General features: G+C 40.7%; 2 protein-coding genes and 1 long non-coding RNA gene across 3 annotated transcripts; 1 reads left to right on the top strand and 2 right to left on the bottom strand.

Moving 5' to 3' along the window:
• Positions 1-2,887: 2,887 nt before the first annotated feature.
• On the bottom strand, positions 2,888-8,190 carry LOC146699384 (protein rapunzel-like). The gene is made up of 3 exons (XM_085472293.1): positions 8,035-8,190; positions 5,533-6,029; positions 2,888-5,422 (listed from the first exon to the last, which is right to left on the bottom strand). The coding sequence occupies exons 2-3, from the start codon at positions 6,024-6,026 to the stop codon at positions 4,732-4,734; spliced, it is 1,185 nt and encodes a 394-aa protein (XP_085328419.1). The 5' UTR covers positions 6,027-6,029; positions 8,035-8,190; the 3' UTR covers positions 2,888-4,731.
• Positions 8,191-8,264: 74 nt separating this feature from the next.
• Positions 8,265-18,557, top strand: LOC146699382 (uncharacterized). Its single transcript, XR_014922815.1, has 4 exons — positions 8,265-8,486; positions 9,007-9,114; positions 16,608-16,675; positions 18,081-18,557. It is a non-coding gene; the product is annotated as an uncharacterized LOC146699382 (long non-coding RNA).
• On the bottom strand, positions 11,287-18,543 carry rpz (rapunzel). Its single transcript, XM_085472294.1, has 3 exons — positions 18,481-18,543; positions 15,385-15,456; positions 11,287-14,187 (listed from the first exon to the last, which is right to left on the bottom strand). Exon 3 carries the CDS (start codon positions 14,138-14,140, stop codon positions 13,457-13,459), a length of 684 nt encoding a protein of 227 aa, XP_085328420.1. The 5' UTR covers positions 14,141-14,187; positions 15,385-15,456; positions 18,481-18,543; the 3' UTR covers positions 11,287-13,456.
• Positions 18,558-18,670: the final 113 nt, after the last annotated feature.

Raw genomic sequence — 18,670 nt, 5'->3', positions numbered from 1 at the left:
TCCCCTTATGAGTCACAGCCTGTAGGAGCAGGAGAGAAAAGGGAAATGTCTGCAAATATTTCCTCTTAACCCTGTGAGCCCTGCTATAAGTCTTCATCTGTGATATGCTAACTGAACATGTAGTTTGGTTGTTTTTCTTAGGAAAAAAAGGGGGGGGGGGTCTAAAGTCTGGGCAACCATTGTAACTGACTTGCATAATTTAGTACATGCTTCCAAAGCATGGCGTTAAGGCTGGGCTTTGGGTCATCATCCATGACGACTTTAATCTCAAATTGTAAAAGTCAGTTTAAAATGGTGAGAGAAATGAAATGTTCACCAGATACTGAAACAGAAAAAGCTTTGAACTGTAAATGGACAACGACAAATGGGTCAATTTATTTGAAATCAGCAACAGACTGCTTTTGGAACAGAGTTACCCTCAGATCTGTTTGTTGATAGCGCCCTCTGTCTGCAAACCACCGCTAGTACCACCATTTCCCCGCCATGTTTCACTCTTTCATTCTTAAAATCTTGCGTTAACCTCCTTTCAACCACAAAATACTACAAGTCGGACTGCTGCAAGATGCCAGCTGGTCAGTAAACAGATGCTTTCCGTCTTCCACATAATGACAGCCAGGATTGACTGTTTACCACAGCAAGAGCCTTTTATGCAGGAGAAGAGCCTCTTGGATCAATAGTTGTTACCCAGGCAAAGCCCACACAACCACTAATGAATCCACTGCCTTACAGTGCCGGCTGCATCTGCTTTCCATTTCTCCACAGGGGAGAAAACCAAGGAAATGTTAAATACTGCTGGTGGTCATGTTAATTTTAACATCCAAATCCAGCCACCATAGAGGAAAACAACAAAAAAGGGAATGTAACATGACTGGATTATTTTAAATTTAAATTGAGCACAATAACAACAGACAAACCGGTCTAACCCTAACCCCCTAACCGTCAGCAGACACAGGTGTAACGTTAGCAAGCTTGTTGTTTGTTTTATTGTGTGTTGTCGTTTCAGTGGTCTGCACACAGAGACTGGTTCTGTGTCTGTGAGTGTTTGAGGGCTGCACTGTTGTCTGGCACACCCATCTGCCCGTCTGCTCCACATTTTCTGTTTTTTCAGCGCCAGATCAAAGGTGGTAAAACAGTTAGTCACCTGTCTGGGATTTGTAATGACAAAAAAGGCTTTGTGCCAGCGAGGTAGCAGGTGGAGTGTTTAGCATCACGGGGAAGTCTGTGATATGTTTTCCTTTGTTTTGTTTTTGTTCTCCAGCATTTTGATTTAGAGTGAAGACGTTTGTGGTTTAAGGCTATTTATAGTTGAGTTCTCATCCATATTAAATGACGACTGCAGATCTTAGACCAGTGACAGGTACAAGATGTGCCCAACAAGAAACAATCCCAATCTAAAACCTGTTTTTTCTGTTTGTTTGTTTTACTTAAAGTTGAAAAATTAAGTCGATACCACTGCCAAGCTTAACATCTTAGCTTAACCCCCTAAGACCTGAACTCTTTAATGGCATGCATTTTTAATTTCTCTTTGTTATTTGGCACAACTGAGTAAAGATGTGCAAAACTCTTTAATGAGAAACAACAATTGTGCCCCTTTCAGCAATATGGCTCATTTGAAAGAGAAAAATTTGGTATTATGGTCGAGACAATCCAAAATGTGATGTCCCCATATGTGGAGGCCAGGTTCTACGAGGTTAAAGACTGAATGCTAGTGCTACACTTTCCAGTGTTCAGAAATACACATACCACTGCTGCAGGGTAAATATGAAGCTACAGTCTCGAGACGGTTTTCTTTAGGGTAGCATCCAGGGTTCAAACAGGGGGAAACTGAGGGAAACTGTTCAACTTTAATAAACTGCTTATTAAAACCTCTTAATCTTCTTTCCTAAAATGCCAATTAGAAATGTAATGATAGATTGTGTGTCAGATTACTTTTTTGTTTTAGGACAAATAAAGTGCTGGTTTACTAATTAATTTGAGAAATGTTCAAAGCTTTGGAGAAGACTGGTCAAGCTCTTTTACTCTTGCATCCAATCAGGATTTCCACCAGTGGAATATGATCACAGCATCCAGCCTAGACCTCATCTACCGGTCTTAGACATATGAACAAAATAAGGAATGTGGCTGTTGTTATTAGAATAACCAAAAAAATAGTAAATCTGAAGTGCAACACACATTGCACACTATGATCAATTAATTATCAATTTCTATACAATTCAACTTAATAAATGAATACGTTTCTTCATGTTGACTTCATGAAGCCCTGATGTTGGGAAAAACACTCATCACAGAATTGAATCCTCTTACATAGGTCTCATTGGAGTCCTCGTCTGTCTCTACTTTTACTTTTTTTAATTTTAATTTTATTTTTTTGTTGAGGGGAGAAACTTGACTTATTTTTGATTTGATTTTAGTTCTGATTTTGTCTGATGTTTCCTCCCCCACAGTCTGCACCCTAACAGTCTCTGAAATAGTTTTAATTAGGCTTTTCTATGCGTAATTTTTTAATTAGGTTTTTTTATATACATAAATTTGATCAGCTGAATTATCAATTGTTTTCCTTTGAACACAGTCTACTTCCTGCTGCACTGCACTGGGTCTTAGGAACAGCGCTTGATGGATTCTGACAGGCTTGATTTACGACACACAAGCCGAGCAGCTAAAGACCCTGCAGATCCACTGAGATATGACATGAAGGGCATCTCCACCCGTGCTGCACCTACTCTGAGCATTATGACTGATACCATCCTGCTAAGTCAAGCACTTTGCTGCTCGTCTGCAGGATATTAGCTCAGCCAAAGGTTATTCATGGACTATCAAAGCAGAGCTGCAGTCAGGAAATGCTGACTTATGTGTAAATATCAATTAAATTAGCCAGAGTCAGTGTTGCTGAGGGTGCACTGATTTGGTTTAATGGGCACAGGCACTAACAGTGCTACATAAATCACATTTATACAAGAAAAAGGAGACAGATATTAGATTACACGTGTTTACACATCCATTTGCTTTTTGTTTTGACTCATTAATTATCATAAAGCATAAAAAGACATGCTAGCCATTCATTATCCACTAATTTTGTTAACCCTCTCAGGCTCAAATTAAACTTTTTGTTGCTAATGCACAACCAAGTCCTGCAGTGGTACTTCTGAGTAAAATACACTCATAAAATATGTGTGTGGGGCAATCAGGTTGTTAGTTTTTAACTGTTACAAATCGGCAACGTCTGCCTTGAGAGGGTTAAGATGTTTTGGTATGAGTAACAAAGCAGATGCGGTTTAAGCAAGCAATAGTTTTTATCTAAATGCTGTGGATTAAAAAAAAAAAACTGAGTTCATAAAAATTTCCTGGGAAAATCTTTGGTTGATTTTTAAATTTCAGACAAAACAACTGAATATTTAATGTCAGGAAGAATACCTAACAGATGAAGTAAATTGCACTGAGATAGGTGAAATGATGCATAAAACATAAAGATCTATGTGAAGCAGTTAACTCGTGTTATTATTTTTAGGCAGAGCACTGGACGGCAGTGCGCGTCTGGTTCGACATCGAGGGCTTTCACTGTGTTTAGAACACAAGGCACATTGTCGTGTTTCCAACCTCCGAGCCTCTTGTTTTTCACGCCTGAAAAAGTAACCTCCCCGCTCCCTGTCAGGGTTATGTAGGCCAGCCTGCTGAGCACGGACAAAAAGGGAGCAGAGAGCTGTAGATGCAGCCTCAGCAAAACCATCTCCTGAAAGCTGTAAGTAGGTAGAGAAGCCGTTTCTCAAGGGAGACGGTGTTATTACTGCATGCAGCTGAGGTAAAATGCTTTTGAAGTAAACTGTTAGCATTATGGATAGACATGTAGCAATACAGTTTGTAATATGCAAGTGATTTTAAAGAGCTATAACTACGTTTATGTAGAAAATATCCGAGAGTATCTAAGAGCTCGCGCAGCTCTGCAAGTGCATTTGTGGTTATATTATTTTAACAAAACATTAAAACGTGAAACCAAGTTTTCTGAACGAGCTGCATTGATCGGATGTTTTCCAATATTGATTCTAACGTGTCGGTTTGGGTGATGGCGTACGCAGAGCACTGATCCAGTCATGTGTAGCTCTAATGTAGGAGTGTCAAATCAATTCTGTTCTCAAAAGGGCTTTACTGTAAAACTATGGCATAACTCATTCAGAAAAAAACACCTCTAGACTAAAAAAGGAAGATTTTAAAACATAAGCTGCATTCTGAAATCTTTCACATTTATTAAACCTTCCAGTCACAAAATGAATGTTAAAAATAAGTGCAACAGTGTCAGTTTGATTCAGTCCGCTGTCACTACAAACAAACCCTACAGCTGAAACTAAAAGAATTGTTGTATTAAATGTAGTTTCAGTCAGAGACGCTGGCACGTTTCAGTTTGCATAGAAGCAACATAATTATTTGCCAACAAAAGTGCTTTGTAATATTTTCAACTTCATTTTTTTATCTATTCACCCCTTAAACGTATTCTTTAATGTGTAGATCGACTGGAAATAATCAGCAAGAATATGAGTAAATCTCCCCACATGACTAATGCATTAGGTCTGGGCTTAATACCTGAAAATGCTTCGTTTGTGTGATTGGTGTTAATATAAATTATCTGACGATCAATGCCGAGTATCATCAATTTTTCCTTCAGCAACAAAAATGTTAAGTGTCTTCATTCGGATAAACCTTTCTGCCTTAAAATCTTAAAACCTGGATTATCTAGCAGCTTTACTCTGAGTGCACACACACAGCCACATTCTTGTGCCTCTCCCAGTAATGACAGTCTTCCGGAAAGCTCCACGCAGCCGCGGACTCCTTGTGACGACTGACTGCATGAACAACAAACCCGCACAGCTGCTTCTCCAACACCTCCACCACAGCTGGGGCATTTCCCTTCTTCCCCTGACCCTCCATCACCTGCCTGATACAGTCGTGGGGCACAGGCTGTGGTTTGGTGCTGTAGGACACCACCAGGTTGATGTTGTTCACCTGGAGCACTTCGAACCAGTTCTGCCCTGCCACATGGTGAAAATGCTCCCCTGCTCGCCAGTTTCGATAGGTGCTGCTTGAATGGTTGATCAGCCGCACTGACCAGCTGACCCAGTCGTACTTTTTCACCAAGAACTCTAAAAGCTGCTGAGTTGAATCCTGAAGATTCTCTTCGTGGTTTTCCTTCAGGAGGCGTTCGGTGTCTAATTTTGCTTGTTCTGGGAAAGCAGCAATGCAAGACTCAATGGCTGACTTCATCCTGGATTCAACTTCTTCAATTTTGCTGCTCCACTCTTGGATTTTTTCCTGCTCTTCTTCTTGGCCCTGTGTTAAGGCACAGTGACCCAGAAGAGCAATCAGACCCAAGCAGAGAAGCTCCTTCATCCGAACACAGAAATCTTCCAGAAGGCGGCGGTTCCGTGCCACATACCTACAACACAGAAGAGCAGTTTCATCATACTTTCATCTGACATCCACAGAAATGTGCAGTGGGGATTTGTAAATCCAGAAGCATAAATGTGACAAAATAGAACAATTTACCTTTCTACCACATCTAAAATGGGCTCTCCAAAGCAGTTAGTCCCCATGAGAGCATCACAGAGCACAAGCAGGTTCTTCTCTCCTCTAGTTTTGGCAAAGTGCTCCAAAAAAAGTCTCTTCTTCACCTCCCTAAACTGCTCTTTTGCTTCCAGTATATCCATATACTTCCTAAACTGGTTCCGAATGTTCTCCTCAACAGAGAAGTACTGGGAGTCCAGTCTTCCCTTCTTGAGCTCGCAGTCTATGTCTTCCAGCTGACTCGAGAGCACATCGAGTTTGTTCTTTACTGTCAGGAACTGTTCTTTGACATAGAAGACCTCTTTGCTCTGAACATTATCTAAGGCCAGACGCAGGACAGGAGCAGCAGCCTCGCAAAGAGGAAAGAGCTCACCCACAGCACTGGCCAGCACCTCGGCCCCCCTCTGAAACATATCCATCACTGCCTCAATGGCCTCCTTCTTCTGGGCCACAACCTTCTCCAGTGGATTAGTCATGTTCTGGGATACAGAGAAGCAAAATATGTCAAACATAGATAGAAACTTAGAAATTAAGCGGTGATTCTTTATGCTGTTATCATAATCATACAAAAAATTATCTCATAATATCTTTCCATCTATGATCTTAATTAGGATGAGGAGAAAGTGGTCATTTCTCAGACTTTACCATGAAACCGTAAAGTGTCTCTCAGATTATTTAACTGGTAGTGCAGTAGTCAAAGATTAGATGGAGTATGGTCTGAATATAAATCTCTGCACCATGAAAATACTTTTCCAGTTTTTTTGTTAGTTTTCTGAAAAATTCCCACACTGTGAATGAAAAGTTCCTTTTGTTGTGCAATGAGTCCTTTGGAAGAGAGAAAGGGCCAAGGGAGAAAGGATGGAAAAATCCAAGCACGCGTGGGATTCTACATTTTGCACTCTGCTCACATGTTTACATATGTTGTGATATGGCACTATATAAATAAAAATAAATTTAACTGTTCAGACCAAAAGTTGTTGAACGGCTTGCTTAGATGAAAAAAATCCCGCTTCAGCAAATAATTCTCTTCAGACTGTTTTGACCTCGTGTCAGCTGCAATTTTTTCATAACCTGGATTTACCAAGAATTAAAAATAGAAATATGATCCAACTTCCCTTTTTATAAAGAGAGCAGAAAAGTGAGGTAGCTTACAGAAGAGTATAGAACATTTCTAACTTCTGGAAATGTTACTGTTCCAGCTGTTGGCTGTACTTTTAAAGGCGATGGTTCCCCCACTGGCTGTTAGATGAGAATAATTATGGAGTGCAAAATGGTCCAATGCAAAGTGAAGCTTTGTGTTGGTCGGAACACACTATTTGACACATTAAGTTTGTTTTGTTGGCATATTATTTATAGAAAATCAATTTCCAGATTTGTTAGCAATTTGTTGCAGACCCCTGGGGGTCCCTGGTCCTTACTTTGAAAGTCGCTTCTGTATCTGCATATAATATTAAGACAACAGATGCTGAAGGAACAAAGCTCAACTGAACTGCATGTGTGTGAAAATGAAGGACACTGGTGTTGCTTTCAAATAAAAGCTTTAACTTTACCTGATTAGTAATTGTAGTGTGTACACTGAATTTAAGAGCAGTAATGCTCTACAGTTTAATACTGTGTTGCTTCATACTGGTAAGGACCTTTTTTCTAAATATATTAAAGCCAACTCTCTATATTTATTTTGTAAATATGCTATAAATACACATTTTCTGACAAACAAGTCAAATGACATTGCTGAATGCTTGTTATTTTAACAATATGTCACTGAATTATTATTATTATTTAATCTTATGTCAAAGACTCTTTCTTTCACGAGTGGAGGAGAGAAATCTGAGTTCAAGATGAAATTCAGTATTTTTAGAGCATGATTTGGTGTTTGTTTGTTTTTTTGTTTTTTGGTCACATTGCGTCTTAATCCTGCTCTGATGGGCACCATTATGTCCTTGGATTACATTTCATTTTACGCATCCAAAAGGATGTAGATGATGATGTCATGTGAACAAAATGGGGGCCTGGATGAGAAGATGCCCTTGGCTCTGACTCATTTTAGATTCGCAGATGTTTAAAAACCCGCTTTCATCTTTCAGTCTGACATGTATAAATTACTGTGCAATCCCAGTTCAGACGATATTTGTGTCTGAACTCGAATCTGCGTCACCGACAACCTGCAACAAATCATCATTCATTTTGTTTACATTTTAAAAGGCCTCGTAATTTGTTGTATTAATAAAGACAAACATGAGCGCAATAAGATACCAACTATGAACAACAAGGTTTAAGTAAATATTCTAAGGATGGGAATTCCATGTGCCCGAACTGAACCATTTCTATCTGCCATGCGCGCTCAAAAGAAATGCGCAACGTGGATCTTTTTACGCGCAAATCCCCTCAGAGGATCGGACACACCTTGGAGCATGTTAACCCTTCTGATGAGGGAGGAAGATAAACATTCATGACATTCTTATAGTAACAGTGTTTTTTCTGTACCTGAATGAAATGCTTCTACTGCTCCTTCGCGGCTGATAAGCTCCAACAGCTGCAGACACGTTTCCCCCTTCAAGTTTGAGAAAATTCCCACGGTTCTCTCATGCACTGCTGAGAAGGGTCCAAAACCGGACTGAGAGCGGAGATGCGCATTGAATGCCTGCAAAGGGGGAGAGAGCGCGCGAGAAGGAGAGATAGATGGAAAGAGAGAGAGGAGGAGGAGGAAAGCGCAAAACTGCGCAGGGTGAAATGTGTGGTGGGTCCATTTTCTTTTCAGTCAGGTCACAATGACTGGAAGGTTTAACTTCTTCAACAGAATGGAAATTAATCAAACTGCTTTTCTAGTGGGCGTTTCTTCTTCTTCTTCTTGTTCTGGGGCAGCGTTCGTGCACACTTGTCGCAGATATTTCACCATTTTATGCCTCAGCCGCTGTGAAAATGATCCAGAAGTTGAGGTAAGACGATCGAAAAACTGTTGTCTTTTGTCTCTTTAGCGTCTGAATACGATGCACTGATTTTCCTTTTCACCTCAACCGCGTTTTCGGATCATTAACGCATTTATTTGACCTTCTGCAGGTTTAGAAACCCCAATGCTCAGAGCCTTTAAGAGCTTTGATACTGCTGTGAAAATGTCATCACGGTAAAGGATATTTTAAATAATCAGGGAGGGGAATCTGACAACTACCCACTGTATATTTTTAGAACTACTGCGCATCACTATGTCATCATTTTCTGTTCAGATTTGCCATAAATTTATATACATCCGTGAAACATCTCTTATAAACTAAAGACCATATGTTGTCATTTTTCATCATTCTCATGAGGCTGAGATTAAATTAAACCTCACACCCCCGCCTTTTCAGTGCGCACACGACGCGCCCTGAGCGCCGAGGCTAAAACATCATATGTACGGATTCATACTCGCTATGTGACGGAGAGCTCTTACAGTTTTCAAATAATACAAATTTTCTTTAGATTCTTCGAAAGGACCTCGTATCACGAAGAGGGGAGAAGAAAAAGCTCCATCACATGACGGAGGATGTGCGTCGGTGGTTCACAAGCACTCATTAATCTGCAGCGCAGGTAAGCGCCTCAAAATCTTTGTGTCTCAGTAATCCGCACTGCAAATGCCCGTAATGCGCATTTTCCTGTTTTGATCCCCCAACACTGAGCTGTGAGTCAAACCTGTTCATCTGGATAATAATGCATGAGGGCCATACCAGAGGGACTTAAGCTCGGCGATGCGCCCTGCTTACCTCACCTGAAGCGATTTTTTTTTCACTAGTTTGTAAATTAATTTCGGGTTTTCCAGCAGAGTTATTTGGCCTCGAAAAATGGAAACAGCTTTTATTAGGCTGACAGCTTTGATACACAGATATGACTCCGTGGACCCTGAAGGAGCGCCGAGAAAACAGGTGTAATGATGACACAAGTGAAGTACTAACGCCCTCTTGCGTACAAATGAGTAAACTGCACTTCAGCTTACGCCTGCTGCACAGAGGAACCGTAATAACAAAGTTCTTATTCATAGCTAAAATTAAACGAGGTATAACTTGTTTTCGGGGAAATTTACACGTTGTGTAAGGAGATGATGATGACTGATGGATGGTTTTGACTTTATGTATTTGGACAAAATAACAAAAACTCAAAAAATGTTAAATACATTTAAAAAAAAAATGTCAGCATTATTAAAGAGTAAAATATTCACTAAAATGAAAAAAAAAAGAAACTGGAACAAAACAATAATTCATGTCACAGATACATTACTAAAGAGCGTTTTATTTTCAGTTTTGATCTTTTTTATTTAGTTTTGTGCACTACACACCTTAATGTAACTGAACAATGAGTTACATCTTTGTATATCTTTAACAATATATCTAAAATCTAATTTTTGGGACCAAAAACATTCTTTTTATGGCATTCAATTTATTACATTTGTGTTCCCACAACACATTTTCTTAGTTTATACATTTTAAATGCCACATTTATTACACATCTAAACCAGTTCTTTGGCCCGTTCAGCATTTTTAGACTACAAAAAAGTAAAAGAAATAAATAAATAACTAAAATCGTCCCAAATCTGCTGAAAAAAAATTCTTGAAATAAATTCCAAACCTTTTCTACTTTGGAAGTGCTTTCCATCAGATTGCAGAACCTTGTTGTAGAAAGTAAATCACATCCGGTACTGATGACTAGTACTGGGTAAAAGGTCAGGGCTCTGTGCAGGCCAGCTAAGTCCTCCTACATCTTGTGGGCGATCGTGGCTCAAGAGTTGGGAGTTTGCCTTGCAATCGGAAGGTTGCCGGTTCGAGCCCCGGCTTGGACAGTCTCGGTCGTTGTGTCCTTGGGCAAGACACTTCACCCGTTGCCTACTGGTGGTGGTCAGAGGGCCCGGTGGCGCCAGTGTCCGGCAGCCTCGCCTCTGTCAGTGCGCCCCAGGGTGGCTGTGGCTACAATGTAGCTTGCCATCACCAGTGTGTGAATGTGTGTGTGAATGGGTGGATGACTGGATATGTAAAGCGCTTTGGGGTCCTTAGGGACTAGTAAAGCGCTATATAAATACAGGCCATTTACAGGCCATTTACATCTAACAGAGACTCAAAAAGACTAACTTTGCCAACCTTCCAAGTAAATATAATCAGCACAAAGAGGAGCATCTTATACAGCAAATCTGCTGTTCCATCCACGAATATCAGAAAATAGGTTAATTCAGTTATAAGTAGGTTTCTAGTCCAGAAATGGTCTGTATTTGTATAGCGCTTTACTTGGTCCTAAGGAGCCCAAAGCGCTTTACACTATACACAATCCAGTCATCCACCCATTCACACACACATTCACACACTGGTGATGGCAAGCTACAGTGTAGCCACAGCCGCCCTGGGGCGCACTGACAGTTTCCATCATGTTCTGCTGTAAACTGCAAAACCTGTGACACTGCGGTGACCTGTAATCTTCTCCCTTTGGCTGTAGAGGGCGACAGATTAACCTGATCGTGTCAGTCATACCTGCTTTTTTCACAGCAGTGTTAACTCAGAAAAGAGACTGTTAGATCAAATCAAAATGTAGGATAACAGATGAGCTTTAACAAAAACATGATGCGTCCCACAAATAAAGGGAAGTCTGGTCACCTGTATGTGCGAATACATGCACACTTTCATAGTGGCAGGAGCTTTTTAACATAAGAAAATAGACTTTTTCTTAATCACAAACACACCGATCGATTCTTAATGCTGTTAAATAATTCAATATGCCAAGTCAGTATTATTGATTGTTTATTTATGGTGCATATACAATCAGGCATCAAATTTGCAGAACTAAAAAGGCAACATGTTCACATACAGGGCATACCAAAAAGAGGGCCATATGATCTCCCAAAATATCAACAGAATTTTAACTATATTTACGTAGCATATAGTGTTGTAACAAGATGGCAGCACACTGCAACAGAACCATAAACCAGTCTGTAACAGAGTCTGTGTGTTTAAAAAGTAGGAGAAAAGTATGGCTATATATATATATATATATATACTAAAAAAATTATTTTAACTGAGGTGTTACTGGATAACTTTTCCAACAAACACGGTGACAACTGACGTTGTGTTCTAATGCAGTAAACCCACCAACCATCTGATACTCTTGGCATCACCAGTTTTCTAGAAAAATAAGAGAAATTGTTCAAAACATGAAGACTGCATTAAAACAAACCCCTTAATAAAAAATACAAAAAAACCGGGACATTCAGGCACTGTTGTTCAGACAGGAAAGGACACAAAACGCTAAAAATGATACATAGTTGCTCAGGATGGCCTTAAAGAAAATGACGGCTCAACAGATGTTAAAAACCTCCCACCAAAGAAACCCTCTGATATCTCCTTACATACTTGGTGCATTTCCTGCATCGCTAAAAAGCTGTAGTGCACATTAAATAGAAAAGAGTGGCACAGCTGCACAGAACGAGAGCTCTGTTAGAAACTCAAATACCACAGGTGTGTATTACAGGTTGGGGAAACTGAACTGCAGCCATTGCTTAATTTGACCTCATAAATGGTAAATAATGACATATTCAGTGCTTCTTGCTCCAGTGAAGTGCTCGTTATTGGCAGCTGTAGTGCTGCATGAAAAATCTGTAGTGTCTTAATGTTTCAAATATTTTCTGCACTTAGGAAAGAAAATAAAGAACTCAGCACAGCAGCATCACTTTAGTGTAAAATAAATTTAACGTAAGAACAAGTAAAACACATTTGTGGCACAGATTTTGATAATTTGCTTAAGATGACACGATTGATTATATTCAATAAAGGATTATATCACAGTAGTCGGTTATTAGATTCATAGATATGAGGCTTTGAGATGCTTGTCTCTAGTTCTAGTTGAACTCTTTCATCTGAAGGCTGGTTTCTCCTGCCGTCACACTGATTTTCTTGTAGTGTAATATATTTTCACAAACTGCATTTGGCTGGAATAGACTGCATGTAAAGCTGTGGGAAGCTCTGCAATAGATTACGTTTAAATATGGAGCTGATGCATTGACAGTCAGCTCTCATTCCAAAGGTTTCAAATGCTTCTGTTCATTTTCCCGTAAAGCCACCAGACTCTCCCAGAGACAGAGCAGATGTGAACGAGCACTGGTTAAAGCTATAACAAGGCGGCGCACTCACTGTCAACACGTCACATGCAGATACTTGTAAAGGACACTTTAGTGTCACATTTAAACACACTGGGTAGGGGACTGTATTTGATACCAAACTAAGATTGTGGTGCTCAAAGAATCCTGAACAGAAATTTCAGAGACATATGTGCAACTTCAATGGAGGGAAAGCTTTTTAAAGCTTTTTCTTATTTTGGCGTCAAGTTGTTAAACTTTTTAAAAGTGTTTTGTGTTTTTTTTTTAAATCAGGTTAGACTGGTCCCAGATAAATAACCACAGGGACTCTGCTTAAACTAAGCCAAGTGCAAATTAATCAGCAAGCAAAAATGTCCAATGAAGGACATGAACTAAAGTCTTCTATCTGGTAAAGTCCTGCACACCTTGTGTGAGCAACTGAGAATGGGAGTATTTGATGCCCTGGAACGAAAAAAAATGTACTTTTTAATGTTTTTTGTATAATTATGTGTGTGCAATTTCTTTAGCGCAGCATACTGAACCCATGGATGATTAACATATCTTTTCTTGCCATGAGCTGAAACCACTGCAGTAACATTTTTTTTAAGTTGAAGAATCAGCCAGTCGATGTCAAAGCAGCAGGAAACGGGCCATGCTCACGTCTCACACACAGCTCACATGTGCAGCAATCACCAGGCTTTTAAAGCAGTGAAGGGAGACGTTGTCATTGGGAGAGAAAATGAAAGAAGGAATGTGGACCGGCGAGTCCGAAAACTGAAGAAAAGCACTGATGAAGCAGAGACGACGACTCTTCACGGTTCTTCACTTGCACCTGCTAAGAGCTTCCTGCATTTTCTCCTGTACGTGCTCCATCTTCTCAGCCCACTCCTCGCTCAGGCCCTCCTCGTCGTCTCCGATGACGGCCGCGTACCCCATGAGGGCGATGAGCCCGATGCAGAACAGGTAGGTGAGGCGCGTGCACAGTCGCTCCATTGTCTGGCGATCGCCTTGGGAGTATTTCAAGTAGACCTCCAGGATGGGTCTACTGAACAGCTTGCGTTTCCCCACCACGCCGTCGTACAGCGTGTGCAGGTTCTGGTCACCCAGATCGTTGGCGTAACTCTCCTCAAAGTCGTCTTTCTTGCGCTCGCGGTGCTGCGGCCGCGCCTCCACCATCTCCATGAACTTTCTGAACTGGTGCTTCAGGTTCTCTTCAACCTGATTGTACTGGCCGTCCAGCGTTTCCTTCTTGATCTGCACAAGCGTGCTGCGGTTCAGCTGGGAGAGCTGGTCCAGCCCTCGGTTGACTGACGCAAACTCGCGCTTCAGAGTACGAATGTCTTCATCATCGATGTGGTGCAGCACCACCCGGATCAGGGAACCGGCAACACCAAAGATGGGGTTAACTACAGCAGCAGCTGAAGAGATGGTGGCCACACACTGAAGCACTTTGACCAGACCCTGCTTCAGCTTGGCCTTCTCCTCGATGATCTCCTCATCCATCATGGCTGAGGTGCAGGTGCTGAGGTCAGAGTCAAGAAGTGGGACGTGATCTGTGACAGTTAGAGATTAGATTACATGTTTGACCTCAGAGTTGGATTATTACAGTCTTTGAATTTACTGTGACATAAATATACTCTTGTGCTTTAGATTTCCCTGATCTGTAGTTGGTACATTCAATATTTTTCTTAAACAAAGATAAGAAAACACCATCTATTTTGTTGAGTTAGCTAAAGAAGAGGATTTCAAACCTCTCAGGGCCAGTGACCCTGGTTTGCAGTGGGCTTTGTGTCACTTGATAATGAGACTGACTACAATATGACTGACATGAGAGGAAGTTATCGACATAATGTGCTTGTTTTATTAGCACAAGTTTCTGGCTATGAGTCAGAGAGCCATGGATCTAAAAGGTGAACATGCAAAAAAAGGCAAACATAAGGAATTATGTTTTCATTATTCTGCTCATTTCCAACTTCAGTCTTATCCTTAGCCTGTACCAGAGCAGCTTTGCATGATCCACAGTTCTAAAGGGTTCGTGTTCATCTTGAGTAGCTCCCTCAGTTCACAGTCAGTCTAACCGGCTATGTCCCCAACCAAAACCAACAGCCAGTGGGTGGTGCTTGTGTGGTTATCACCAAAGCTGCATACCTGAGTGGAGCAGGGATATCTGCTCTCACTGATATCCACTATGATGGATTTTTTTAAGTAGTTTTACTTTTAATAAAACAAACATATTTAGGCTCCCATATATGGCATTCATGTAAAATTTAATGAATATATTAATAAAGAAAAAAGCTTATTGTTTCAGTGAGGCAAAGACCTAATGTCCCGATCATGGTTGGTGATATTATGCTGGTTGACCCGTCAACAATTTGTAGTACACTAATTAAATATAATGCTGTATAAACACATTTAAGTGATGCTAAAGTGCAAAAGAATGCAGTGAAATATAATTTATGTCATAGAAGCCTAGTGTGGATCCTTCATTCATAATAATAATAATAATAATAATAATAATAATAAATGTCCCCTGGCTGTGATTCACCAGGCAAATTGGGTGTAGCAGAAGTCTAACGTCTCAGCTGTTTGATAGAAAAGCAGATGTAACAGCAGCATTTATTTACAGCTGCCGCTCGCTGTGCTGTGACAGCCACAGAAAATAAGCATTTCATGGCAGTTTCACAGAGTTTCCAACGTCACAGAGGACTGCTGTGTGTCGACAGTGACACAAAGGTGCTGCTGAAGCTTACATCAAATTTCCTTTCTTCAAGTTCACACTGGAACAATGAAAATATGGATGCTGGTCCTGATGAAGATGATTCCTGAAACAAAAGACAGAGAGACAGATTCAGACAGCACGCTTGGATCCAACAAAGACGTCTCATGTCACTGATTCTGAACCAGGAAGTAAACAGATTTTTGTCCCTCGCTGGCTACAGTTTTCAGCAGTGAAGGAGTTAACAGCTTCTCTCTCTTTCAGCTGCATTCAGCACCAGGCTGCTCTCTCTGTGTTTCTATGGCCCGAGCAGATAGCTCCTCAGAAGCAAACAGGACGCGCACCGAGACAGCCGGAGTAGCTTCAGGGCGGGACAGAGACGCTCTTCAGCCACAGTACAGGAACAAAAACAAACATGGCACGGCCGACTGAGCTGACAAACCCGTTCATTGTGTAACAGCAGCTTCTCTGGAAGTGCTTTCAGTCTTCAGTTCAGAGGAAGATTGTGGAAGTTTAAAGTTTAAACTGACTGCTGTGAAGAGCTGATGACGTCCAGTTGTTATTAACAGAACTATATGTGGGTGTTTTCTACAAAGACTGCACTCTCAGCCCTCTCATTTTCCTGCAATTGTCAGAAAAGACCTGTTGGGTGCCGTGGCGTCTCAAACTAATATAGCTAATCACATCAGCGGCGCTGTGGTGACCAGAAGCCTGAGCGAGTGGAAACAGGCCCCACACTCACTGCACGGTCTTTGTAAATCCCCGTGACCACCAGGGGGGGGCGGTAATATGCCCACAATAAAAACACCACCCATAGCAACCATCCTTCTGATTTCAGCACCACCACTGTGGACTAAAAGCACTGACGCTCACTTTTAACCCTTTAGCTTTAGGATAACTTTAAATGTTCAGTTTAAATGCTTGTAATCAACAAAAATAACAGGAAACGATTGATTAATCTAAGTACTTGTGAAACCTGCACTTAGAAAATCACGTTGAATGATTTTAGAGCTTCATAAGACTTTCTTAAATGTCATTTTTTCAGGAATTTACAATTTTTAAGTGGTTAGTTTTTTTCATTTTTTGGCTGAAATACATTTTTTCTGTCAGTAAATGTCCCTCCACTTTCTGTTTTCCTACCATGACGTTGATAAAAGGCCTATTCTGCTTCATTTTTGGTATCTGATGGCAATTAAATCCTCCTAAATTTGCACTGATGTCGTATTGTGTCTCCAACCTGTGTCCTTAATTTCACAGAAGGTGATCTGGAGGAGAAGATGCCCCATTTCACAACATAATACAACAAGCTACGCGAAGCAATGAAGGTAATGAAAGGGTTAACTGCAGTTTTAAAGCTTTGATTATTTAATACTACAGCAAAATAGATAAGATAGAACTTTATTAATCCCTCGGGTGGGTTCCTCTGGGAAATTCGATTTCCAAAAAAAGCACAGCACCGACCGAAGTTACAGAATTGTTATATATATATATATATACAGAAACAAATATAAATAAAATATACAAAGGGGATAAATAGAATAAATAGGAATAAAAAATAAAAATACAAGTGAATTGCACATTTCAAGTATTGAGGTCTATTGCACTGTTGACTATTTACAAAAAGTATTGCACAAAAGGTATTGCACAGTGAGGTGAAGAGGCACTACAGCTTAGTTGTTCCCCCCTCCTTTGTCCTCCTGTCTCCCCTCCCTCTCCCCTCCAGAGAGGAGTTAAACAGTCTGATGGCGTGTGGGACAAAGGAGTTTTTAAGTCTGTTAGTTCTTGTCTTGGGGAGAAGCAACCTGTCACTGAACAGACTCTTCTGGTTGTTTATGGCCGTGTGCAGAGGATGCCCAGCATTGTTCATAATGTCCATCAGCTTTTTTAGTGTCCTTTTCTCTGCCACTGTCACCAGAGTGTCCAGCTTCATGCCGACCACAGAGCTAGCCCTCCTGATCAGTTTCTGATGTGAAGTCATTTGTATAATCTGAGCTGTATTAATAACAAACTCAGTGAATTGTGCACCAATTAAAGAGCACGACTGCTGTGCTTCTATTAGCGGCATTAAATTAACCCTTTGTGTTAATGAAATTAATCTTATCTTGACCTTTGACCTTTTCTTAGCAAGTGGTCTCCATCATTCTAAGATATTCGTAGTAATTTGAAGAAGAAACTCAATCATATTTAAGTATATAAGTTTAGGACAATTAATAAAACTCCTAATTAAATGTGAACAAAGTGGAGAAGCTAAAGCTCCTGAGGTTAAAGCCTTCTGAAAGGGTTAACCAATCAGTGCTGAGTGGCAGCGTGGCCCTTACAGCCAGCAGGCTGCACACTTCTCAGGAGCTGACAGAAAGCTGTGATTCAGTAGTTGTGACTCAGCTTCTGCATTAATGTGCGTCTGAGCAGAAACCAGCAAAGGAACAATTATAATAATTGTATTTATTTATTTATTTTTACTTTTAAAGAAACATTTGGCGACACCTTGTAACCAAAGCAGCTCTGTGACGTAATCAGGAAATGTCAAACGGCTCTCACCTGTTTCCAAGCAGAGGAGAGGCCATCTTGAATGTTTTCTATAACGTCACCAATGCTAGGCTAGCACAAATTTACACAATAAACTCCAATAATATTATTCCTAATGTACGCCACTTACATTTTTCAATGCTTATTCTGATTATTTTTGTGCTACTTATTCGTGTTAAATGACAGGATACTTTCCCTTCACAGAGCTCAGCCTGTGTGGGGCTTTCCTCTGGGGAAGTGCTCCCTTGATGGCCAACACAGCCAAACAACTACTTTGATAAGAAACATACAACAATGAAGGGCCATCCGGAGTTCTCGTCCGTGTTTGTAAGTAGTTCTACAAGAATAACATCCTCTCCTAACAGCACAGGCCCGGCACACTGCCTTCTTGCCCCAGCTCTGGCTCCCCCTAGCAGTCCCTCCATATTTCCTTGTTACTGCACACCATAATGCCCTGACCCTCCCTGATCTATTATACAGTAAAAACACCAAAATACATCTTAAAACCTAAATTTCTCTGTCTAAATAATAACTATAGAGGCTCTACTTGCCTTCCAGCCAACATTAGGCACCATTGGCCACATCAGAACAGAGGATTGCTTACCTTTCAGACAATGGCTCTAACTATACCTTCCTCTCCAAAGTCCCAACCTCGACAGCCTCCTTCTTCTTCCCAGCAATCCCTGCAAAAAGGACACTTCCATGTCTGTAGCTCATGTAGGGGTGAACAAATTTGACAAAATCATTTCTAAAAAGCCCAGAAAGTCCCCCAAATCTAAAAATGGCCATTTGGG

The sequence above is a fragment of the Copadichromis virginalis genome, linkage group LG11 (genome assembly GCF_057382275.1).
Source record: "Copadichromis virginalis isolate Kocher_CV1m ecotype Utaka linkage group LG11, C_Virginalis_male_GT1.1, whole genome shotgun sequence".
Taxonomy (NCBI): domain Eukaryota; kingdom Metazoa; phylum Chordata; class Actinopteri; order Cichliformes; family Cichlidae; genus Copadichromis; species Copadichromis virginalis.
The sequence above is the reverse complement of the archived record's forward strand: the minus strand, read 5'-3'. Positions and strand labels throughout refer to the sequence as shown.

Coding starts and splice junctions, on each gene's coding strand:
- LOC146699384 (XM_085472293.1), bottom strand. CDS start 6,026: ATGACTAATCCACTGGAGAAGGTTGTGGCCCAGAAGAAGGAGGCCATT. Junction 5,423..5,532: donor ATTTTAGATGTGGTAGAAAG/GTAAATTGTTCT, acceptor TCTGTGTTGTAG/GTATGTGGCACGGAACCGCC.
- rpz (XM_085472294.1), bottom strand. CDS start 14,140: ATGATGGATGAGGAGATCATCGAGGAGAAGGCCAAGCTGAAGCAGGGT.